This window comes from Salvia splendens, chromosome 14 (genome assembly GCF_004379255.2).
Source record: "Salvia splendens isolate huo1 chromosome 14, SspV2, whole genome shotgun sequence".
Lineage (NCBI taxonomy): Eukaryota > Viridiplantae > Streptophyta > Magnoliopsida > Lamiales > Lamiaceae > Salvia > Salvia splendens.
The window spans coordinates 29,933,331-29,959,054 of NC_056045.1; the positions used below are offsets into that span (position 1 = coordinate 29,933,331).

General features: G+C 39.8%; 3 protein-coding genes across 3 annotated transcripts; all 3 read left to right on the forward strand.

Moving 5' to 3' along the window:
• Positions 1 to 1,644: 1,644 nt before the first annotated feature.
• On the forward strand, positions 1,645 to 4,761 carry LOC121764507. Its single transcript, XM_042160519.1, has one exon. It carries the CDS (start codon positions 1,645 to 1,647, stop codon positions 4,759 to 4,761), a length of 3,117 nt encoding a protein of 1,038 aa, XP_042016453.1.
• Positions 4,762 to 12,639: 7,878 nt separating this feature from the next.
• On the forward strand, positions 12,640 to 14,313 carry LOC121764508 (LRR receptor-like serine/threonine-protein kinase SIK1). The gene is made up of 4 exons (XM_042160520.1): positions 12,640 to 12,735; positions 12,837 to 13,017; positions 13,899 to 14,150; positions 14,228 to 14,313. The coding sequence occupies exons 1-4, from the start codon at positions 12,640 to 12,642 to the stop codon at positions 14,311 to 14,313; spliced, it is 615 nt and encodes a 204-aa protein (XP_042016454.1).
• Positions 14,314 to 18,801: 4,488 nt separating this feature from the next.
• LOC121763479 (receptor-like protein 52) lies at positions 18,802 to 22,983 on the forward strand. The gene is made up of 6 exons (XM_042159501.1): positions 18,802 to 19,451; positions 20,151 to 20,366; positions 20,436 to 20,579; positions 20,661 to 20,807; positions 20,893 to 21,033; positions 21,537 to 22,983. Exons 1-6 carry the CDS (start codon positions 18,821 to 18,823, stop codon positions 22,829 to 22,831), a joined length of 2,574 nt encoding a protein of 857 aa, XP_042015435.1. The 5' UTR covers positions 18,802 to 18,820; the 3' UTR covers positions 22,832 to 22,983.
• Positions 22,984 to 25,724: the final 2,741 nt, after the last annotated feature.

A 25,724-nucleotide genomic window follows, 5' to 3' on the forward strand; every position in this document is an offset into this window, starting at 1 on the left:
GTGAATCTATTGGAGGATAAGTCGATTGTTGTGAAGGTTTCAAATATTCTCTTAATTAACCGATCCTGACCTTTCAAGTTGAGCGTCATCTCCACATAATATCGAAACTCTTCCTCTTTAATTGCTACTGGCTTAACCATTGCTTTGAAATTGTTGAAATATCTTTGAGGTAAAGGGCCCACAAATTCATTATGGGATACATCAAAAACTTGTAACCTAGGAAATGGAAACTTGGTTCGTGAAGGAAAAGACATTTTACCACCAAACTTGTTAGACCTCAACACTAGCACTCGAAGTTGGCGTAGGCCTTCCATCCAAAAGGGAAATTCATCTTGTATTCTATTATTTCCAATGTCGAGACCCCTTAGATTTTGGCAATTGATTAAGGATTTAGGTAATCGTCCATGGAATTTGTTATTACCCAAATTGATGGACATAAGACTACAATTCTTAGAAAAGGTAGATGGTATGAGGCCACTAAATTGATTTTCGTATAGGTGAAAGATGGTCAATGATCTGCTGAAGTTGAAGCACTGTGGCATTCTTCCTTCCAAAGTATTATTCGAGAGAAGAAGAAAACGAAGCTATGACAACTTGCAAATAGATGATGGGAGCTCACCATTTACTTTGTTGGAAGAGAGTTGTAAGAACTCCAAATTTGAAAGATTTCCGATTGTGGATGGAATTGGACCTTCAAACAATTTATTTGGAATATAAAAGAAGGATATAAATAAAATTTATTCAAACCGAAAATACACATGCATGGCATTTTACTCATCGTAACAATATGTTTGTTATCTGCTTTAGACCCCACATACCATTAGGAGGCCCATATTTTTCATTTTGGCTCATTTGTAAAATAGGGGTCTCGATTCATTTTTACTATAAATGATAATACACCACATATACCATTGACTCATTCCACTCTGATACGAGACCCCCGTCACCAGACGCAACAGCAGAGCGGCATGCCGAGCTGGAGGCGACAACAGCCGAGCAGCACGGCGCAGCAGAGCGGCATGCCGAGCTGGAGGCGACAACAGCCGAGCAGCAAGACGCAGCGCTTCCGGAGCCGAGCAGCACGACGCAGCCGAGCAGCACGACGCAGTGCGGGAATGACCGAAGTGAAGAATTGATTGTGTCGAAGAGATCCTTGAGGCCGAGAGACAAGCTCAAGGCGCCGAACAAGTTCAAGAATTAGCCGATTCGTTTTGTTTCTTTTTTATTTCTTTCCTTTTATGTTTTAGTATTTTTGAAACATTAATTTACTTATTGTTGAGTCGGGCCTGATGTATAAGCCCCGTTCGGGTTTTCTTTGCGGTTCTTTCCCGGATGAATTAGGATACGTCGAACCGCCCTAGGGTTTCTAGTATAAAATAGGGTATTTCATCAACACATTATTTTTATGAATGAAATATTTTCCCTAAACCTATCTTGCATTCCAAGAAACCCGAATTATCGTAACTTTGTTGCTGAGTGGAGAACGTCCACAACTCAACAAAACCCGTGATCTTCCTCCGAGATTGTCGACAGGTTGATTGCTAGTTCCCACGAGAAGGAAGATAACTAATTGTTACGGAGCACGTCTGTAACAACTGGTGCTTTCATCCCGTAACTCAACATCTATAACACCGGTGAAATCAGATGGCTTCGGATTACCCGAGAGCCGAGACGTCGTCGGCACTACATCTAGGGCCGGCGCCACAGCGCCAGGTAGCCGAGTCAGGGGGTCGGTCCCAATCAACGGATCCGATCACGCTAGGGTTCGCGCAGTTAAATGAACGCTTTGATAAGATGGACCGTCGGGTCGAAACCTTGGAGCGCCGACCGCATCCACAAGCGGCTGTTCACACCCAAGTTTGGGACGATGCCGAACACGAATGGGAGGAGTATCGAGGGCACGGTCGGCCAGTACGTGAGGATCTTGACCGTTCATACCGACACCAGGATCGAGGTCGGGGACGCCCGTCTCGGGGTGGTCGCGGTGATCGGGGTGGAGGAGGCCGTTTTTCGCAGCGGCGCGATGTGACGGAGTATCGAACGGGTCGCCGTCGGGACAATTGGGATCCACCTCAGAGGCACGACGATTGGGACGAGGATCCGCACGAGGATCGCGGTGTCTCCTGCTGGGACCCGCCTCAGCGCCGAGAGCGTTTTCCCCACCAGGGAACCGATTACTCTTCCGGCTTGAAGATGGACGCGCCCCACTTTAACGGGGCGGATGCGCCAAATTGGATATCCCGCGTACAATATTATTTCGATCACAAACGGATCCCGGAGTCTGAGCGTCTGCATTATGTAGTGATGCTGTTTGACCCCCCCGCTTCGGAATGGATATTCAATTATAGGGAGACCAATGGTTTTGTAACGTGGCCGGAGTTCCTGGACGACGTCAGACATCGCTTTGACCCACAGAGCTTCAGAAATTACACGGGTCTGATCGCCAAGCTGGTTCAGACGTCTACCGTAGCAGACTACCACGCAACGTTCGAACGGTACCTCAATCGGGTGACCGATTTATCGGAGTCATCTCTGATTCCTATTTTTATCCAAGGGCTCAAGCAACCCTTGCAAGAGAAGATCGAATTGCAGAACCCGGTTTCATTAGCGGAGGCAATGGCATTGGCATTGCGCTTGGCTGCAACACAAGACGAGCGACCGCACCAACCGTCGCCATATCCGCGACGCCAGTGGTCAGGGAAGGAGCAGAGGGCGCCCCCGATCCCCGGTTCGACCCCAATTTCTGGACCACAGCCGCAAGAACTTCAGGGACGTGACGCGGACAAGGCACGGGTATACCCAATCAGGGTGTCTAACGCCGAGAAATCGGAGCGGGCACGCCGAGGGCTTTGTTACCATTGCCCTGAAAAATGGGTCGCAGGCCACGTCTGTAAGGTCAAACTTCTTTGCTATATGGATGACGATGCTGACAACCTGCAGGAGGATACCGCGGGGGATCAAGTGCCGGAGGACGAACTAATTACGGCTGATCTATCGCACCTTCACGCCTTGGATGGCCGAGGGAGCTCGAAACCGTTCATTGTACAGGGCACGTTGGGCGTAACCAACGTGCGGGTATTGATCGACACAGGCGCGACATTGGATTTCCTCCAGCCACGCATCGCCGAAATACTCCAGTTGGACCTAACACCCATCAGACCATTCCGGGTGTTGGTAGGTAACGGAGCATCCCTGCTCTGCACCCACATAGCGCGGGGCACCAAGCTGACGCTGCAGGGCAACGTATTTGTGGTGGATCTCCATATTCTCGCTCACCATGGGCCAGATGTGATTTTGGGAATGCGTTGGTTGGAATCGCTGGGGAAGGTGTCGGCGGATTTCGTCAGAAAAACGTTGGAATTTACTCACGGGGAGCGACCGGTTTTCTTACAAGGCTTGATGCCGGGGCCAAAACAAATATCCCTTCACTCGTTATACACATTAACGACGCAACCAACGGACCACGAGTTCTATGAGATTGTACCGATTGACAGCGGCACTGAGGCAGTGGAGGGAAGCAGCAGGGAGGACTTTCCTCCGGGCTTGCCGAACGGGATTCTCGCGGTATTAAACACACACCGAGCGGTGTTTGAACAGCCTCGTGGCATGCCCCCACCGCGGCAGTTTGATCACCGCATTCATCTCCTACCCGGTACACGGCCGATTAATGTTAGACCGTACAGGTACCCCTACTTCCAGAAGACGGAAATCGAAAGGCAGGTTCGCGATATGCTGGAACAGGGTATCATTCGCCATAGTCACAGCCCGTTCTCGTCCCCGGTATTGCTGATCCGAAAAAAGGATGGCACTTTTCGGTTTTGCATTGATTACCGAGCCCTCAATAAGGCCACCGTGCCGGATCATTTCCCCATTCCTACGGCAGAAGAACTATTTGACGAGTTGGGAGGTGCTAGGTACTTCACTAAGTTGGATCTTCGCTCGGGGTATCACCAAATTCGAATGAACGGGGACGACATTTTCAAAACCGCTTTTAGAACTCATGATGGGCATTTCGAGTTTCTCGTGATGCCTTTCGGGTTGACAAACGCACCGTCCACCTTCCAGGCGGCGATGAATGCTATTTTCCAGCCACTTCTCAGAAAATGTGTTATCGTTTTCTTCGATGACATTTTGATTTATAGCCCGACCATTGAGCTGCATAGTAGCCACCTGGAAGCCGTTCTGGAACTGCTCCATGCTAATAACTTCTTCGTGAAGCTTTCGAAGTGTTCATTTTGTAGTATGTCGGTGGAGTATTTAGGGCACATCATTGACGAAGGCCATCTCAAGGCCGACCCGACCAAAATACAGGCGATGACGGCGTGGCCTAAGCCGGGAATGGTACGGCAACTGCGAGGTTTTTTAGGGTTGACAGGCTACTACCGCCGTTTCGTCGCCCACTACGCGATGATCGCGGCGCCCTTAACAGATTTACTTAAAAAAGAGGCTTTTCGATGGAGCCCCGAAGCCGAGGAGGCGTTCGCAGCTCTGAAGCAGGCGATGACATCAGCTCCGGTCCTCCAATTGCCGAATTTCGACTTGCCATTTTGCGTGGAGACTGACGCGTGCGACGTGGGCATTGGCGCGGTGCTAATGCAACGGGATCACCCCATTGCGTTTTCAGTAAGAAACTGGGACCTCGCAGGAGGGTGGCATCTACGTATCATAAGGAATTATATGCTATTGTGGAGGCCGTGCAAAAATGGCGACAGTATCTATTGGGGCGTGAGTTCATCATTAGAACGGATCAGAGGAGTTTGAAAGAGCTGTTACAGCAAGTGGTCCAGACCCCAGACCAACAACTCTATGTTAGAAAGTTGATGGGATATAAGTTTGTGATCGAGTACAAGAGAGGCAGCATGAACAAGGCGGCAGATGCCTTGTCCCGGCAGCACGACGTGCCGAGCCCGCATCCCGATTTGCCTGCGACAGACGACGCTCCCGTCGAAGTCACGACGGATGTGGACGCGGTCCAGCTCCTACCAGTCGTCGCTAAGCCTGTACCTGATATATTGCGCGTGTTGCGCGAGGAGGCGGCCTCCCTACCCGAACTGGTGGAACTCTTGGCCAAAATCAAATCAGGCGACGCGCCCTCGCACTTATCATGGGCCGATGGCCTGATATATTACCATCGCAGGGTGTTGGTGAGCGCGGAGTCCAAGGCAAAACGGACGTTACTAAAGGAACACCATTGCTCGCCGATGGCGGGTCATCCGGGACACGAGAGAACATTCCGCCTATTGGCGGCGGGGTTTTATTGGCCAAACATGCGCAAAGATGTAGTGACGTTTGTGAACGAGTGTGTGGTGTGCCAGTCCACGAAGTATTCAACGCGAAAGCCGGCGGGGCTATTGCAGCCGCTACCCGTCCCGTCGCAAGTATGGGAGGATGTGTCAATGGACTTCATCACCGGGCTGCCCCAGTCCCGGGGGTATACAACCATTATGGTGGTGGTGGATAGGCTTTCAAAATATGCTCATTTCGCCCCTCTACCTCCTAAATTTGACGCCTCCCGAGTGGCGCAGCTGTTTGTGAATACGGTGGTCCGGCACCACGGGTTCCCTAAAACCTTGGTGTCAGATAGAGATTCGGTGTTCCTCAACGCAACATGGGAGGAGATGATGCGTCTGAGCGGCACCAAGCTTCACTTTTCCACCGCCTACCATCCGCAGTCGGATGGCCAGACGGAAGTCCGTAATCGGGGTTTGGAGCAGTATCTGCGAGCATTTGCTTCCGATAAACCTTCAAGATGGACGAATTTTTTACCATGGGCGGAGTTAGCTCTAAACTGTTCCCATCACTCTGCGCTGGGCATGACACCTTATAAAGCATTGTATGGGCGTGAGCCGCCCACGTTAGTGGCGTCCCCGCCGTCAGCAAAAACGCCGCCTAATGTGGCAGATATTATCAAAGAGCGTGGGGAGCTGCTGGTCACGTTACGGCGAAACCTCTTGCGGGCCCAGCAGCGAATGACGGATGTGGCAAACAGACACCGCAGGCACGTGGAGTTTGACGTGGGCGATGTCGTATGGCTGAAACTGCAACCGTACCGGCAGCACTCGGTTGCGAAACCGTTGTCGGCAAAGCTGGCGCCACGGTTCTATGGCCCCTTCGAAATTTTGGAGAGGGTGGGCCCGGTGGCATACAAATTACGTCTTCCAGCGGGTAGTAGAGTCCACAATGTGTTCCACGTGAGCTTGTTGCGTGAATTTGTGGCGGGCGACGGGGATGTGGACGGAGTGAAATTGCCTCCCGTGTTTGTGGGGGATAGGCCAGTGGTGCGTCCCGTGGCAGTGTTGGAAGAGCGCGTCAGCTGGCGGGGCGACCGACCGGAGCGACAGTGCTTGGTGCAGTGGGAAGATGATGCTTCCACACCTACTTGGGAGCCGGTCGAGGCGATTGGTAGGCAGTTCCCGGAGGTTCGCCTTGTGGACAAGGCGATTGTTAACGGAGGGGGGGTTGATACGAGACCCCCGCCACCAGACGCAACAGCAGAGCGGCATGCCGAGCTGGAGGCGACAACAGCCGAGCAGCACGGCGCAGCAGAGCGGCATGCCGAGCTGGAGGCGACAACAGCCGAGCAGCACGACGCAGCGCTTCCAGAGCCGAGCAGCACGACGCAGCCGAGCAGCACGACGCAGTGCGGGAATGACCGAAGTGAAGAATTGATTGTGTCGAAGAGATCCTTGAGGCCGAGAGACAAGCTCAAGGCGCCGAACAAGTTCAAGAATTAGCCGATTCGTTTTGTTTCTTTTTTATTTCTTTCCTTTTATGTTTTAGTATTTTTGAAACATTAATTTACTTATTGTTGAGTCGGGCCTGATGTATAAGCCCCGTTCGGGTTTTCTTTGCGGTTCTTTCCCGGATGAATTAGGATACGTCGAACCGCCCTAGGGTTTCTAGTATAAAATAGGGTATTTCATCAACACATTATTTTTATGAATGAAATATTTTCCCTAAACCTATCTTGCATTCCAAGAAACCCGAATTATCGTAACTTTGTTGCTGAGTGGAGAACGTCCACAACTCAACAAAACCCGTGATCTTCCTCCGAGATTGTCGACAGGTTGATTGCTAGTTCCCACGAGAAGGAAGATAACTAATTGTTACGGAGCACGTCTGTAACACACTCACATTTGATTTAAAACTAATATTACATCTGTCCCGCATTAACTGTCACATTTGCTTTTTTACTCGTTTTGTAAAAATGATAATAAATAGTTTAAGTAGAGAAATAGTAAAGTCATAGAGAGAATATGTAGAGAAGACTACAAAAGTAAGATCCATATTTTTTTATTTCCGTCCGTCCCACAAAATTGTCACATTTCTTTTTTTACAATTTTTGGTAGTGAGCCCAATATTCCACTAACTCATTTTCACTCACATATTATTATAAAGCTAATATATAAAATTAGGACTCACTTTCCATTATATTTCTTAAAAAGCGTGCCCGGTCAAAGTGTGATAAAATTTATGAGGCGGAGGGAGTATATCTTAAAATCCATGCTAGAAAGAAATGGTACTCCTTTTGGTGGACGGAGGGAGTAACATTTTGAGGTAGAGGGAGCGCACAAAATCAATATGTTTGTTGTCAAGATTATTCAAGATATGTCAAGTAGCAGATAGGGGATAAGAGCTCACCATTTAATTTGTTGGAAGAGAGGAATAAGATCATCAGATTTGTAAGATTCACAATTGTGGATGGTATTGGACCTTCAAATCATTTATTTGAAATATAAGAAGGATATAAATCAAATTTATTTACATGTAAAACTATACATGCATATCATGTTGTGAACTAAATTAATACTCCATATTGTAGATAAAAGCACCATTTAATTTGTTGGGACATATATAGCCATAACTATAGATTCTCAATTGTAGATGGTACAAGTTTGGGACATAGCCATAATTCATATGGTAATTGTTAATATAGTATATGAATTCTATCCCACATCGTTTATGTAACATAGCCTAGATTAGTTTCTTGTACTATATATGTAGCCTATGTTTACTAATGAAATACACTACTACTTTCTCCATTATGTCTCTATATTTTACTGTTCTACATGGTATCAGAGCGGGTTCGAATTCGTCGCTAGTTTAGTAAATAAAAAATAAAAAAATAAAAAAATATTAGGGTTTCAAAAATTAGGGGTTTTTTTCTGCCTCCGCTGTTATGCAATTGCTCCTTCCGCTGCTCCTGCTCTGCTCCGGCTCCGCTGCTCTGTAACTGTTATCTGCCTGCAACCTTATCTGTCTGCTGTTCTACTCCTACTCCGTTGCTCTGCGCTATCATCTGCCCGCGCTGCTGCCCGCTACTTATTTTTTGGCTTGCGCTCTTGCCTGTTGCTCTGCATCGGATTCACTCTCGTTTTATCATGTCTGATTTTAGACCTCCTATTGGAACCACCATTAATCTGAATGGTTCTAACTATATGCTTTGGTCCCGTGCTTTTCTCCTATTTTTGGGATCACAGAATAAGAAAAGCCATGTTCAAACTGCCCCGCCTGCTACTACAGATGACAACTACGACACTTGGTGTGCCGATGACTGCTCCGTCATGACTTGGCTTCTCAATAGCCTAGAACCAGGTATCAGTCAAAATATCATGTGCTTGGATAGTGCCAAAGCCATGTGGGATTCTCTACGAGAGATGTTCTTCAATGACAAAAACGTCTCTCGGGTATTTGAATTATGTGAGAAACTTTTCTCTCATACTCAGGATACTCAGTCAGTCAATGATTACTTCTTTACCTTGAAAGGCCTTGCTGATGAGATCTTAGTTTATCATCCTCTTTCATGTGATGCCACAACAAGAGCAAAACAATGGGAGGAATTCATGGTAGCAAAATTTTTGTCAGGTCTCAATGCTGATCTCCAGCCACTTCGAGATAGCTTAATGGCTAGTGATGACATTTCAGCGTTGTCTAATGCGTTGTCTCGCGTTCTTCGTGTCTCCACCAGGCGTACGGAATCCGCCTCGTTTGATAATTCAGCTATGTCTGCTCGCGGTCGAGGTTCATATGGTAGACGTGGCCGTGGACAGGGACGTGGCCGAGGTAGAGGACGAGGGTTTCATGATCGACTATGTGATCATTGTGGTCATTCGAATCATGAGTCTGATAAGTGTTGGAAGAAGTTTGGCAAACCAGATTGGGCTAATAACATTGAGTTTACTGCACCAAGTTGTTCATCTACTACTACTGATGCCTCTACATCTGTAGCTGCGTTTGCTGTGTCTCCTGGTAAGTCTTGGATGTTGGATTCGGGTGCCTCTACCCATATTACTGGTACAAAATCCCTTTTGACATCTTTTTCTCCATCTTCTCTCCCATCTGTTCGTCTTGCTGATGGCAACTATTCTCTTGTAACTGACACTGGTGTTGTCAAACCCACTACTCATATTACCCTTGATAATGTTTTGTTTGCTCCAAATTTTCCAATCAGCTTAATATCTATTGGTTAGCTAACAAAAATTCACAATTGTTCTGTCACTTTTTATCCTTCATATTGTATCTTTCAGGACCTGCAGACGAAGAGGACGATTGGTGGAGGACATGAGCGTGGCGGTCTGTACTACTTGGATACTGTTTCACCTGTCTCTCCTAGTGCTCTCTCTGCTGTTGTGTCTCCATATCAGTGGCATTGTCGTCTTGGTCATCCGTCTTCTACTAGTCTTCGTAGTTTAGTTCTAGTTGCGTCTGTTGATTTTAATTGTGAGTCATGTGAGTTGGGCAAGCACCATCGCACTTCTTTTCCTTCTCGAGTCGAGACTCGTAGCTCTTCTGTTTTTGATTTAGTTCATTGTGATGTTTTGAGTCCGAGTAGGATTGAGTCCAGGGGGTTTCAAGTATTTTCTAATTCTTGTTGATGATTATTCTCGTATGTCATGGTTGTATTTGCTTAAACACAGAAGTGAAGTCCCTACTGTTCTAAAATCTTTTTATCATGAAATAAAGACCCAATATTCTGTTGATCTGCGTATTCTTCGTACTAATAATGCTCTTGAGTTCACACAACAATCTATCTCATTTTTTTGTGAATCTCATGGTATAATTCATCAAACCTCTTGATCTCACACTTCTCAACAAAATGGGGTAGCTGAGCGTAAGCATCGTCATGTTTTAGATGTTGCGCGTACTCTTATGTCTCACATGCATGTGCCTAAGTATCTATGGTCTGATGCTGTTCTTACTGCATGCTTCCTTATTAACAGAATGTCATCTAGTGTGTTGTATGGGGATATTCCTTTTTTTTGTGTCTTCTCACCACACAATTTTTGTTTTGGGTATTTCAGCAAACAGTTGAAGCGCAATATACCATGACATATGAATAAATTTTACATGATGGGTCTTTTTTAGATAATGGAAATCAACAAAATATAGAGATCTATGAAAGCACAAATGCATCTAATAAAATGAGAAAAAAAAGATTACATCGCTTTTGCGTGTTTAAATATTCTGTCAACTTGTTAAATGTCACTTCAGTGATCGTAAAAGTATTAAAGATATCATATTGTGTGACTTAAACACTAGAAATTGTAACCAAGTCTAGTGGGATTTGGATGCCACCTCACAAAACATTTTCTTAATAATAAAAAAAATATTTTTTTAATGTTTTGTGAGGTGCACAGCAGTGCTGTGCACCGCAGGGGATCCAAATCCAGTCTAGTGGGTATCTATTTAATTCAATCTTTGACAAAATCTGATGAGATCGTTCATGAAAAAGTCAAAAACATAATAATTCAATCTTTGAAAAAATCTGATGAGATCGGCCCAACGACGCTCCCGTACGTACATCCATCGTAACCGGGAGGAAGCCGCTGCAAGGTTAGTACGCGACTACTTCTGCGATAACCCGGTTTGGGGAGATACGTACTTCCGTCGCCGTTTCCGCATGGGGAAACCTTTATTTCTCCACATCGCGAATACTTTGGCAGTCCGGGAAGAGTTCTTCCAGGAAGGGTACGACGCGGTCGGCCGTCCCAGCCACACGACGCTGCAGAAATGTACTGCAGCAATCCGCCAGCTTGCGATTGGACAAACGGCCGACATGTTCGACGAATACCTCCACCTCGGAGACAGCACTGGGCGAATGTGCTTGCTCAAATTCTGCAAAGGCGTCCGGGCAGCCTTCACCGACGAATTTCTCCGGAGGCCAAGCACGAGCGATTGCTCGACCTTCATGAAACAGTGCACGGATTCCCCAGGATGCTCGGCAGCGTCGATTGCATGCACTGGCAATGGAAGAATTGCCCGGTGGCGTGGAAGGGGTCCTACACGAGCGGCCACAAAGGCACCCACCCAACCGTTATACTTGAGGCCGTTGCCGACTACCGCCTTTGAATCTGGCACGCGTACTTGGGGGTCCCCGGGTCGAACAACGACGTAAACGTGCTCTACCAGTCCGACCTCTTGACCGAAGTTTTGGATGGTAAAGCGCCGGCCATCAACTTCGTCGCCAACAACCGGCTTTATAAAATGGGGTACTATCTCGCCGATGGCATCTACCCGAAGTGACCTACCTTCGTGAAGACGTGCAGTGGGTCTGCGAACCCAAAGCAGGCTCTTTTTGCGCAGAAGCAGGAGGCTGCTCGCAAGGATGTGGAGAGGGCGTTCGGGGTTCTCCAAGCGCGCTTCAACATCATCAAAGCCCCGGCTCGTACGTGGTTCATGGAAAACATGGTCGACATCATGTATACGTGCATAATCTTGCACAACATGATTGTCCAAGACGAAGGACCCGAGGTGGGAAATTGGTTCGACGACGAATCTTCCGGAAGCTCAACCGCAAGTAGTCCGCCTCGAAGTGGAGCGCATCCGTCTATACAAGAACGGTTATTTATTCGTGCAAGGACACGCGACTCTAGTGCCCACACCAAACTCCAACAGGATCTAATTGAGCACATTTGGGCAAAATTTGGCGGATGAAATTATTAAAATTGTGTACTTTTATTTTTTTAGGATTTTAATTGTGTGCTTTTTATTTTTTTAGGATTTTAATTGTGTGCTTTTTATTTTTTTAAGTTTAAGTTGTAATTTTTTTAATGTTGTGTGTTTTTTAATAAAGTGTGTTTGTTTTTTAATAAAGTGTGTTTGTTTTTTAATAAAGTGTGTTTTTTTAATTGAATTTAGTTGGAAATAAAAAAAATGAAATTGAATGAATAGTAATTTAAGGAACGGTTAAGGAACGGAGGGTTGCAGGTTCCGTTCCTTAGTGAAGGAATGGAGTAAAAAAGTACAGTGGAGCCCTCAAATAGTCGTTTAAGGAACGGTATAGGAACGGTATAGGAACAGCGTTGTGGATGGCCTCAATAATCAGATAGATACAAACTCCTTATGTAATAAATATCACACACACATGTATATACATCGTAGCTCAATCACAAGAAATCAAGTCCAAAATGGAAAAATCTTCTCATTTTCTCTTGTCAGTTCACTATTTGATGTATTATAGCTTAGCCGCCGATATCAACACCGATCGTTCTTCACTTCTTTCCTTAAATCTCAAATCACTTCCGATCCACAAATTATATTGACCAAAAATTGGAGCACTGAAGCCCCAGTGTCTGCAGTTGGATCGGAGTTACTTGTGATTTTCTCCTTAATAGAGTGACTCAGTTGAACATATCGAACATGGGCCATGTCGGAAGCATCCCACCAGAAATCGCAAATCTTTCTTCTCTCGTTTCTTTAGACATGAACGACAACTCATTTCACGGCCCTCTTCCCGTATCTATCTTTAACATGTCAAATTTAGAAGTCCTGAGTTTGAGGAATAATAGATTGTCTAGTAGTCTACCTCTTGATATGTGCATAAACAATCTTGATAGGCTCAAGATTCTTCGTGTTTCTTACAACGAGATGTATGGGAAATACCATCGAGTTTGGAGCAGTGTTCGCAGCTCGAGTTTCTTTCTTTGTACAACAACAAGTTTGATGGAATAGTGCCAAGGGAACTTGGGAACTTGACCAAGCTTCAAATATTGGACATTGGTGCAAATAAGTTGACAGGTAATTTGATCTTATCTCTATGGATTATAGTCAAATAATTCTTTTTAATGTCATTTTCTATTTATTTTCAATTTCTATTATTTTTTACAGTCATATACGTAGAGGGTCAAATTAATATTAACAATATTATTGTTATTATGGTTATTTATTATCATAGTTATCATTATTATAATTAGGTATGGTCCATATTTTAAAAATTATGTTAGAGTTATCATTTAATAATAATAACAATAAAAGAGATTGAATATAATAATAATATACATAACATAATAGTATAAATTATTATATAAAAGAATACCCTAAAAGTTAGGGAATGGGAATTCTTCAAAGTTGTACTACTTTTTCTTGTTTCGCAATTCAAATGCTTTTCTTGTAAGATAAAAAATCCAGCAAATACGAATAAAAATTTCTAGGTCAAGAGTCATAGGATTATTTTTTACACTACAAATAAAACGCAAATTAATGACGGAATTAGTGACGGCAATAGAAATTTCAAGAATTAGTGACGGATAAATGACTGAAAAAAGTCGGTCACTAATTGGTGACAGAACAGTCCGCCACTAATCCATGGCGGTCGCTTTTGATTTCCGTCATTGTTACTTTAGTGACGGATTTTTTGCGTCACTAATATTTTTTAGTGACAAGCTTTTTATTGACAGACCCACCGATAATTTATCTGTCATTAAATCTGTAAGTGAGTAAATTTCGCTGTTCCGTCACTAAATTGCGAGTTATTTTTGTAGTGTTAGGTATAATCCTACTAAACAAATAGGCCAAGGAGATAAGTCTAATTGTATTCTCTATAGACATAACTTTCTGCAAATTTATAATATTATAATGCTATATAATATGGGCATGCAAATGGATTTGATTTCATGCAGGTGATATTCCAGAAGATATTGGTCGTCTAACTAAGTTACAAGGTTTAGGGTGCGAAAAAAAAAAAACTAAGTTACAAGGTTTGAGGTTGAAGTCCAACAAATTAAAAGGTCCATTGCCAGCAACTCTTTTCAGCATGCCATCCTTGCAATATGCTGACTTTTCTTACAATGAACTAAGTGGACCATTATCACCACAAATTGGAAACATGACATCCCTTTTCAGAATAGACCTTGAATCCAACCATTTCAGTGGTATACGTCATTCTTCATGCCTCTCAAAATCGTCTTTAACATTCGTCCTTTTCAGTCATTTATGTTGGTGATTTTAGGTACTATCCCAAAGGAGATTGGTCGTCTTCCTAATTTCGAGCGATTGAGCATGTCTGGAAATCAGAGTTTTCGACTACGTTTATGATCGTGGTACGGGCGAGGAGGAGCATTGTGATTCAGAGAACTCCATATTAGAGACAGTAGCAAAGAGACTCATGGATCGTGGCTTGCCTAGTGAGAATCGGGGATCTAGGGAAGGTAGAGATGGCAGACTCAAAGACCAAAAAGTTTCATCTTTTGCGGAAATCTACCCACCGCGCAGCCCCGATATGAGTACAGAGAAGTAGGAAGAGGCATTGTGAGACGATGTAGAGAATTACGATTCCACTGATGAAGTGAAGAAGGTAATCGCCTCACTCAATGTTGTTCAAGTGTCATCCAAAAATGTTGTTGGAAATTGTTGGGGCAATAAAGGATATGGTGCTTACACCGATTTGCCCGTAATTGCTTGTGTCTATGTGGATTTGAATGTCGGTGATGTTCCAAGTATGAATCATCGATCAACATCGCTCGACACAGATGCAAGGTTGATCCCTCCGCGTAATAACATGTCATGTTTGAGCATTTTGGGAGGCGTGGACAAACTTGTCGATTTGGCAAGGAATTTTGCCGACAAAATTGGGTCTCATTTGTTGATTTTTGATGAAGATGATGGGAGACGTTCGCCTATTTGGTTTGCGTTTGATCCAGGAGGAGAAGCCTCGCCAAAGTTGTTGCTTTCAACTGTCATCGTTGCTTCGTGGTTTCCACCTTGAGGACAAGGTGGATTTTAACCGTGGGGGGGTTGATACGAGTATTCTATTATTATTATTATTTTGTTTAGATATTATAGGGATTTAGCATATCTTTTTTTATCCACACATATTATAAATATGTGTGGAGTCTTCCATAATATTCAGTCACTCAATATATGAAATTATCATTATTTGGCTCAATTGATTAGCAAACAAGGAAATCTCTCCTAAGGCTGCCGACGAGGCTGATCTCGCGCTCAGCCGCCCCTTTTGCCGTCCACGTCGCCGACCCAAACGTTGGGCGCTCGACAACGACGACAACCGTTTCTTGATTGTGTGGAAAATTCGACGTTAAGGAGGAAGATCCTTAACAATTTGTAGATGGTTTTGGTTGGAAAAGTGTGGTGACGGGATATGGATGTGGATTTTTAGTTGGGATTGGAATTGGTTACATTATTATTATCAGAAGTGGAAGGCCAAAGTGGTTGGTGGAATTCTCTTTTGGGATTGGATATAAAGGTAATGTGAAGAAGAGAAGAAAAAGAGAAACAACATCATCACCAAGGAAAAGGTGATTCTAGACAAGTAAACACGCTTGTAAATAGAATGTATGTTTTTTGCTTTAATATTCGGTATTTCGTTGTGAATAAATTTTCTTAAATATAGAGTGAAAGATAAAATCGCCAAATTAATGCCTTCAATAATATGGATGCATACGAAACATAGCTTACCACGGGAACGATAAAAGTGACAAAGAAACAAGTTATTGCTAGAGATCTTGTGTACGAAAACAACGATAATAATACGTAAAGATTCTAACAAATGTTGATAGATAAAAGAAATGGACAAACCCTAACTAAAACATGACGAAAACCGGCATTTGCCCGCAGACACCAACTAATTGATCCCTTAGAAGATAAAATAAAATCCTAACATGAATATAATAACAAACTATGTAACGTGACATTCAAATAAACATAACCAATGCAAAAACAAATCGACTAAGATAAAAAATGGAAAAATTACTTGATACTAGTCAAACGAGGCCTGCATTGCATAGCAACACGTTTCCCGTCCGTTCATGTGGCCGCGTAGCATAACCAGCTCATCGTTATGCATAAATTTCATCGTGAGGTCGGCATAGTTTTCGGTAACCTTACCCAAACTCCTTAGCCACTGAAGTCCCAAGACCACGTCCGAACTATGAATGCATAGCACAAATAAATCGACCACAACCTCGTGCCCTTGGATCAATAACTTCGCGCGCTCACACTTCTCGTTACAGCTTAACGACACGCCATTGCTCATATACACGCGAAAAGGCTTGGTTGGTTTAACCTCCAATCCAAGTTTCTTCACCATATCGGGATGGATAAAATTATGCGTACATCCGCAACTGATTAGGGTTTCGACACTTATCCCCGAGACCGTACCGGTCACTTTAAAAACACCCGAGACGATACATTGGGATTTGAGTTATGAGCATGAGTTTCTTTTGCCATGACTGAGTTCAAAGAAGATGGGAGGGAGGCGGAGATGAATCGAAGGAAAAGTCAAGAGGAGATTAGGGTTTGGGAAAAGAGAATCTTGATGATATGAGTAATGATGGGATTAAATATATATAGAAGGCAAGATATCATCTTGGAAATAGATTATCTCTCTTTTGTTTAGAGATATCAATGAGATTTAGGATCTTCCTAATTTATAATAGTATTTATTAGTTAAATTTATTTAACTAATATACCTAACAATTAAATTTAAATTTTAAATTAATTTGACAATAATTAAAATAATAATATAATAATCCATAAAATTTTCCAAGATGTGCTTAATAATTTACAATTGAAAATGTGAAAATAAATAATAAAAAAATATTACTATTATTATCATCGTTATAGCTATTGTTATAAAGTAAGATTGATAATTTTAAAAATTAACAAAATTTTCTTAGTTCATTATTAATAGGTACTAGTATAATATATTAGTAGCTATAATAATAATAATAAAAATGATGATACTATTAAACCCTAATAAGAATATTAATATTGACTAATTGTCTAATCCCTTACGCATAGGCCCATTGGTCTCAAATTCCAGGCCCGGCCCATCCATGTCAATTTTGTTACCCTATTGATTCATTGACCTATCATGTGCTCGAACTGATTCAGTTGAAATATATTCAATATATTAGAAACGCAAAATAAAAACGCTAGGAAAATTTGAATTTAAGATACTAGAATCGAAATTGAAGATGTAGACGAATCAGGAAGAAATGAAATGTATAAAGTATTTACTGAAAACAAAAGATAGAATGGAATTATTTTTGTAAACTGATTTATATATATACTCTTTAAAATTTGTTAAAAATTCTTTAAAACTCTTTATTTTTAATATTTTTTACTTAAATTAATTAAACACATACCAAGTCTACTTTGTATTATGGATAGACTTGAGCCCTCTGTCTAACTCAAAATATATTCCACAACTACTATCCGAGAGAAATTAATGCATTTTTTGCCAATAAATTCAATTGACTTGGCTGATTGATCGTTCTTTATGTGTAAATAATCAACATTTGTAATTATAATTGGTCTAAATTTTCAACATTGATTATCGTTGATTTATTCAGCATAGAATGTAGAAGTCAAAATTTTTGACTTGTGATGATTTGTATTCCAATGAAAAATCATCACTATTTTAAATGTACGTTCATAGCATTTATTTCAGTTTTAAATTTGCCAATGACTGGAGTTGCGAAGTCTTCGTCAATAGTCAGTAATGGGTCACCCCAACCATTTGCCAATGACTTGACTTGCGAAGTAATGGGTCAAGCTTGTAGAAAGGTCGAAGATATGATACGTCATATGTGTCACCAATTTTCTTTATTTTAGGGTGCAATAATCAAAAGGTGAACTAATGTTTTTGTGCAATAATTCATGCAAAATTCAAATTGTGTTTACATAGCATTTATTTTACTCTCAAACAATTGTCACTCTCCAATTGCCCAAATCCCCTTTCCAATAGAGGTAGCTTAAATCTTGTGTACCTGATACGCGCATATCTATATGAAGATCCTCATATCTTTATTAATTAGTTAATTAGTGATTTGTCATATCTTTTCCATATATGTTTAGGATATTTTTTTGTTCCTTAAGTTAGGGTAATTAGCATTATAAATAGGTGTCATTGTTTTTCCTTTCAATCAACGAATGAATGAATTTATGAATTTACGTATCTTTCTATTTTATTTTATGCTCTTAAATTATGGTAATTAGCATTATAATTAGTCACGGATATGTTATATAAATATGAATATAATATTAACATATTAAATAAACTATTAGAAAGAAAAAATTATTGTGCTATGTTTCAATATATAAAAAATAGAAAATGATAAAAAAAAATATTAACAACTTAAGTATTTGAAAGTGGTAAAACATTTGTTTAAAGCTTGAGTTGTTTTTAAACATAGTTTGTTATATACTCAAACACACAAATTAGAAGACAAATAATAAATTGTTATATTTAAGGATAGGGTAGTTCGAAGCATTACTAAGCTAATCGTACATTGTTGGCTTGTTTAATTTTAATAGTTGGTTAGATTTTAAATCCCAATTGATTTTGATATACATATGGTTGCATTGTGAGACAATACCACATGCCATATTATGACTAAAGGTTATTTCATTTATTTTAAGATAAATTAATTAACTGTATTTTTTCTCAAAAGCAAATCATGGCTACCTCCATAGAAAAAGGAGAACGAACACATATGTTTAGTGTATACATATATATATATAGGTAGCTTAAAATCTTTTGAACCTCCATTCATACTACTTCCTTATAAAATCAAGCCTAATGGATACATCTTTCCATCTCTACCTCCTTATAACATCACTCTTTCTACTTCAATGGCTAACTCATTATAGCTCAGCCAACTTAGATATCAACACTGATCGTTCGTCGCTTATTGCCTTCAAATCTCAAATCTCTTTGGATCCCCATAACATTTTGTTCAAAAATTGGAGCTCTGAAAGCAATATATGCAGTTGGATGGGAGTTACTTGTGATTCTCGCCATCAAAGGGTGACTCAGTTGAATATATCTTCCATGGGCCTTGTCGGAACGATCCCACCTGAAATCGGGAATCTTTCTTTTCTTGTTTCTTTAGATTTGGGCGAAAACTCTTTTCATGGCTCTATTCCCACATCTATTTTCAACATTTCAAGTTTAGAAGTTTTGAGTTTGAGGAATAATAGTTTGTCTAGTAGTCTACCTCTTGATATGTGCAAACACAATCTGCATAGACTCAAGAGACTTCGTGTATCTCACAACGAGTTGTATGGGGAAATACCATCGAGTTTGGGGCTGTGTTCAAAGCTTGAGTATATTTCTTTGTATAACAACAGTATCAGTGGACATGTTCCGACACATATTGGAAACTTGACGTTTCTTCAACAACTATTCTTGGGTGCCAATAATTTAAGTGGTAAGATTCTACTCTCCATGATCTGAATAATTTTTGTTCTTTCTTTTGGGCTTTGACTGGTGTACAAATTGATCATTTTTCATGGCCCTATTCTATTTTATTTTTTAATTTCTATTCTTTATAGTTGGTTATTGAAATCTTATTTGTTGACGACAAAAGTTTTAATAAGAAACTGGTAAAGTAAGAGAAAATGAGAAAAAGTAGGCGAAGTAAGAGAGTTAAGAATAAAAGGTAGGTAAAATATGAAAGAGATTAGAAAAAGTGGATAAAGTATAAAGAGAAAATTTTATTTTTAGAAATGAGACTATTTTTTATGGACGTCCTAAAATGGCAAAATGAGACTATTTTTTATGGACTGATACTGTATTAGTTATCTCATGCTCTTACATTTGGCTTGGTATATTATCTTTTAATGTCACTTCATTATTAAACTTGGTGGTATTATTTATTTTATTTCTTTGTTGGGTTTCATAAGTGTTAGGATCGTCGACTGCAACATTAGTTTGATATTGTCCGCTTTGGGTCAAGCCCTCACGGATTTATTTTTGGGTCACTCCCAAAAGACCTCAAACTAATTGGGGTTGGACAGGAATTATATACACCTTTCAACTTCCCTCACTCATCCGATGTGAGATAGGTTTGTAACCCAACAATAAGATTAGGTTTAGGATTTGATCACACTTTTTTATAAATTGGCAGGTAATATTTCAAAAGAGATCGGCTTTCTTACAAACTTACAAGCTTTGGACATGAGCTCCAATGAATTTTCAGGCCCTATACCTGCGACTATTTACAGCATGACTTCCTTGGAGTATTTTGACTTTGCATCAAATGATTTGAGTGGATCGTTATCAAGAGATATTGGAAACATGACATCCCTTCGCAGAATAGGCCTTGAATTTAATAATCTCACTGGTATGAGCAAATCACTTGTTGATGCTTAATTTGAGCTAAGTTTATGATTTCTATATCATAATCCAACAGGTGAAATTCCAAAAGAGATCGGGAATCTTCCAAATTTCGAGCGATTAAGCATGTGTTGCAACAGAATTAGTGGTTCAGTGCCAAGAGAACTTGGGAACTTGACAAACATGGTTGGTATATACCTTGCCAATAATGGTTTAAGTGGTACGACCACAACCTTTTATCTCTCCTTTATTGTCACCATTTATTGCTACATGAATGCTTCATGAAAAAAGTGTTTTGCAGGTCCAATACCAAAAGAGTTGGGTCGTCTTGTAAATTTATGGGAGCTCCATTTGAATCAAAACTTTAAAATCAGTGGACCAATACCAAAGGAAATGGGGAACATGACATCCCTCAATTACTTATTGCTTTACAGTAATGAATTAAATGGTATGATATTATAATATTGTGTAACATAATTTAATACATAGAAGTCCAATAGAAATTTATGCTTGGATGATTTGTAATCTCACAGGTGAAATTCCAAAAGAAATATTTCTTATCGATACTTTACTGGAATTGAACATCGGAAGCAATCAACTTCGTGGATCACTGCCGAGAGAAATTGGTAACACAACCATTCAAAAGTTGTGGATTAACAACAATAATCTAAGCGGTATGGCATGATTTCCTATCTCAGTTTGCTCTTTCATAATGTTGTTCATATAAATTCTTGCCCATTTCATCAATGCATGAAATGTAGTTGAATCACAAGAGAATGAGGAATTAAGTATATTGGAAAAATGACATACTTTGTATCTAAATTTGACATACGTGTGCATTAGGATTTGGTTATTAGTACTATGGGGTACGTTATATTGCTAACTTTCTTAAGTTGCAACTTTGCTAACTCATCAACGCAGTGTATTAAAAATGTCAACACAAAACACTTTAAATATCGATGTCAACACAGTGTATTAAAATGTCAACTAGGTTTATATTGATATTTTAATGTCATCGCATTGATATTTTTAATACATTGCGTTAATGAGTTAACAAAGTTATCAACTTAAGAAATTTAGCAATAGATCACACCTCTTAGTACTATAATGCATTATTAATGACTACCATAGATTTCCAAATTGCTCAAAATTGAAACCTGACACAGTAAACTTTCAGGTCCAATACCATCCACCTTTGTGAATCAATCAAGGCTGGTTAATTTCGTACTACATTCTAACAACTTAAGTGGAGAGATTCCACCATCCATTTGCAACTTGGGAACCCTCCAAACCCTCTTTCTATCATCTAATAATCTGGAAGGAGAAGTCCCAAATTGTCTTGGAAACATGAGCACATCTCTGTTAACCCTTTATTTGAATGCAAATAAACTAAGTGGTCTCATCCCATCAACATTTACAAGGGGTTGCAGTCTTCAGTCAATTAATCTGAATGGAAACAGATTGAACGGAGCACTGCCCCAAACCTTAGTTAATTGCCCAGGTCTGAGGGGCATCGACATTGGTGATAATGAAATACGAGGTCCGTTTCCCTTCTGGATGGAAACACTCCCTCAACTTCGCATCCTCGTGTTGAGGTCAAATAAGTTCAATGGTACAATGTTGGAGTCTGCACACACTGAGCAGCCGTTTCCCAAGTTGCAAGTCTTTGATGTATCAGAGAATGCGTTCGTTGGTCCTCTACCTGATAGATATTTCAAGAAATTTCAAGGTATGATAGAAGCCAATGAAAAGCAGACCGATGAAGAAAATTTCTTTCTAAGATATATAGAGTTGATGCTCACTTTGAAAGGTATGGATCAGTTATTGCAGCGACTATTGGATACCTTTACAACTATTGACTTATCCTCCAACAAATTCTCTGGGAGCATTCCACCTTCTATAGGGGATCTTAAGTCTCTTAGATACTTGAATCTGTCTTACAATACCCTCACAGGACATATACCGTCATCTCTAGGACGTATGAGTATTCTTGAGTCGTTGGACTTGTCTTCTAACAAATTGGATGGAGAAATTCCGGATGAATTGTCAAGGTTGACATTTCTTGGAAAGTTAAACCTTTCCTTGAATAATCTCGAGGGACAAATACCACAGTCTACTCAACTTTCCACGTTTGGGAATGAATCATATTTCGGAAATGCAGGATTGTGTGGATTTCCATTGACAAAACTATGTGATGAAAAATCAATGATTCCTCCAGAAGATGATGATGGTGATGATGAGTCTGGATTTCTAGATGAATTTGTAGATGGATTTGGTTGGAGAAGTGTGGTGGTAGGGTATGCATATGGATTTGTAATTGGAATTGGAAGTGGTTACATGATTATAAGATATGGAAGGCCAAGATGGTTAGTCGAATTCTTGTTCGGTGTTGGATATAATCGAAGAGACGAAATTGAGGAAGAACAACACCAACAAGAAGGTGATTCTGGACGAATATTTTGGTTTACTTGAGCTTGATTTAGAACTCTCGCATGTTGGGAGCAATTAATATGTATGAAGGTTTTCTATGTTTAAGTGGGAGCTTGATTAATTGCCAAATTTTTTTAAAAAATTTTGGCACGCTAAGACAAACCTTATTGCAGTTTGCATGCTTTTTTGGTGAAGAGTTTTCAATTTTTCCTAATTATTTGTTGCACCTTTCCTTTTTAATTCTTTGTTTCTATAGTTGGAAATCGGATATCAATGTGCGCTTAGTAAATTTAATTGAAATTGAAAAAAATATATTTAATTATGATTCACCATATTATAATAAGAACGAGTAACGTTTGGGTTGGAAGACTTTAAGTCAATGTGTTGAAAGATAAATTGTTGCAGTTTGAATGTTCAAAATTAAATTCTAATCTTATGTCTTAGACTTTGGACCAAAATATACGATAGGTCGTTGATCGGCTGTCGGATGAGAGAGGGACTCGGGATAAGAGAATTTCGACAAATGATTTATTTGTCAGGTTGTAATTAAAAGGAATTACATATTTATTAATAGATAGAGGGGCATTATGTTAACTAACTCTTTAAATGCTAACTACGATTAATAGTAGTCATTAAATCATTAAATCAAGACTCAAGAGATGATCTAGCGTTAAGTATCAATACAATGAAAAAAATTGTAAATAGGGGTTTACTAACGATATTTTAATTGCATATGTTCATATGAAAATTTTTAATACTAGTATTTTCATGAATTTTCATATATTTCAATAAGCAGTTTAATACTATAAATATAACTATCATATTATGTCACAATAATACATGTACAATGTCAATGCTAAATTGTATTGGAATATCATGTTATTGTGTTGATATTTTTAACACTCCCTCCCATAAAACTATATGTGCACTTTCCATTTCCTCAATCTCACAAGATTATGGACATTTCCATTTATGAAAAGTTATCTCTAACTCATTACTCATATACACCAATTCATTTACAAGTATATTACTATGATCCACCACTACAACTCATTAAACATTAATAATAATGTGAGTCTCACTATTCACTAACATTACTTTAACTACATTTCTTCTCCTCTCTATTACTTTACATTAATTCTCATACCATTTCAATTGTTCATATTTTTGTGGGATGGAGGGAGTACATTATATTGACCGCACTATCCTAAACCCTAAATTTGAAGTTGTTATTATATTTTATAAATATTAAATAATAATAAAATAAATTGCATATCTCGACTATTAAATCTCTAAAAAGCATATAGTCTCTAATTCGTTGTAGTTACTAGTTAGCATTCTAGAAAGATTTAGTAATTGATCTTATCCAGGCCCTTTCTAGAGAAATCTAAAGAATCTATGTATTTGTATTCGAATACGTTAGGGGAAATAAGCTACCAAAAAAACCAGCTTATAATAATTAACGCTGCTGTTAAAAATCAATATTGACTAATTGAAATTTAAGTTGGTATTAAATTAAAATTTTATGTTATTGTCTTATATGAATAATTAGATTATTTTTTTGTATGAATAATTAGATTAGTTCTGATATGGAGAAACTCGTATCAATGATAATTGGCGAGAATTCGCCGGATATTGAAGGTCCGTTCGCGGAGGAGTCTCCTTCGAGCAACCGATGAACAAAGACGGAAAAGTAAATTGCAGAAAAATAAAAAATCGGAATGATAAAGATAATTATATTTCTTTCATGATTCCTTCAAAAGATAACAAAGACTCATATTTATAATACTCCCTAATAACTCAACTTAGTGATAAGAAATAGGAAAGATATGGAAATCAATAATATATGGAACAATAGAGATATGGGGATATTATGTAGATATACTCGTATCAAGTTCCATCAGAAATTGTTCATGAAAGAAGTCAAGAGAGGCGGCACTTAAGAGTCAAGTGTTTGATACAATATTCAGTCAATTTTAACATTCATGATAGTATAAACCACTTGTCTAAATAAATTTTCAATACTTCTAATTAATAGTAATTGTCTAAATTGTCAACATTCATAACCTTGATTTATTCAGCGTAGAATGTAGAGGTCTAAATTTTTGACTTCTGATGATTTTTATCCCAATGAAAATTCATCACTATGCTGTTTATGATAATAAAATTATTTTAAGATAGTGACGAGTAATATTTAAAACGTACGTCCATGATGAGATCACATGTTGTATACCCACAACACATGATGGATAGATCTTCCCATCTCTTCCTCCTTATTACATCACTACTCTTTCTATTTCAATGGCTGATTGATTATAGCTCAGCCAACTCAAATATCAACACTGATCGTTCTTCACTTATTGCCTTCAAATCTCGATTCTCCCACCATATCCTAATTATTTAGTTTAGTTATCAATTTATCGTATTTCCATATATATGTTTAGGAGAGTGTTAATCAATATATAACTAATTTTAAATAAATAACTAAAGAACTTCTCTACAAAAAGGATTTAGTTCTCTATAAACGCGTTTCGGTTCACCACTCGAATTTTAAAACACGGAGTGAACCAAACAATGTTATGGTGAAGGATTTAGTTCACCATGATGACATTTTGGGTCATATTTTCACTATAATGGCATTTTCGTGTTATGAACTAAAATGTTTTTATAATGAACTATATCACTCTTACATGAACTCCATGTTTTATTCTCTAGTTATCACTAAAATAGTGGTTACCCTATAATAGTACTCTGTCGTTTAGAATATTTTTGTATCCACACGTATTATAAACATGTATCAAGTCTTGCATAATCTTTAATCAATAAAAAAATAACAAGATCATTTTTGCACCTTTTACTTATTTTCTCCACCGGGAGCCCAGTTTGTCGATGGGAAGAACCCCGCGACTTACTTTACCCGATCGCCGAGCAATCC

Excerpts from the sequence above, each read along its gene's own strand:
- LOC121764507 (XM_042160519.1), top strand. The coding sequence starts at position 1,645 with ATGGCTTCGGATTACCCGAGAGCCGAGACGTCGTCGGCACTACATCTA.
- LOC121764508 (XM_042160520.1), top strand. The coding sequence starts at position 12,640 with ATGGGCCATGTCGGAAGCATCCCACCAGAAATCGCAAATCTTTCTTCT. Across the intron at positions 12,736-12,836 it reads CATTTCACGGCCCTCTTCCC|GCTCAAGATTCTTCGTGTTT; the intron begins GTATCTATCTTT and ends CAATCTTGATAG. Across the intron at positions 14,151-14,227 it reads TGAATCCAACCATTTCAGTG|GTACTATCCCAAAGGAGATT; the intron begins GTATACGTCATT and ends TGGTGATTTTAG.
- LOC121763479 (XM_042159501.1), top strand. The coding sequence starts at position 18,821 with ATGGATACATCTTTCCATCTCTACCTCCTTATAACATCACTCTTTCTA. Across the intron at positions 20,367-20,435 it reads TGAATTTAATAATCTCACTG|GTGAAATTCCAAAAGAGATC; the intron begins GTATGAGCAAAT and ends ATAATCCAACAG. Across the intron at positions 20,808-20,892 it reads TTACAGTAATGAATTAAATG|GTGAAATTCCAAAAGAAATA; the intron begins GTATGATATTAT and ends GTAATCTCACAG.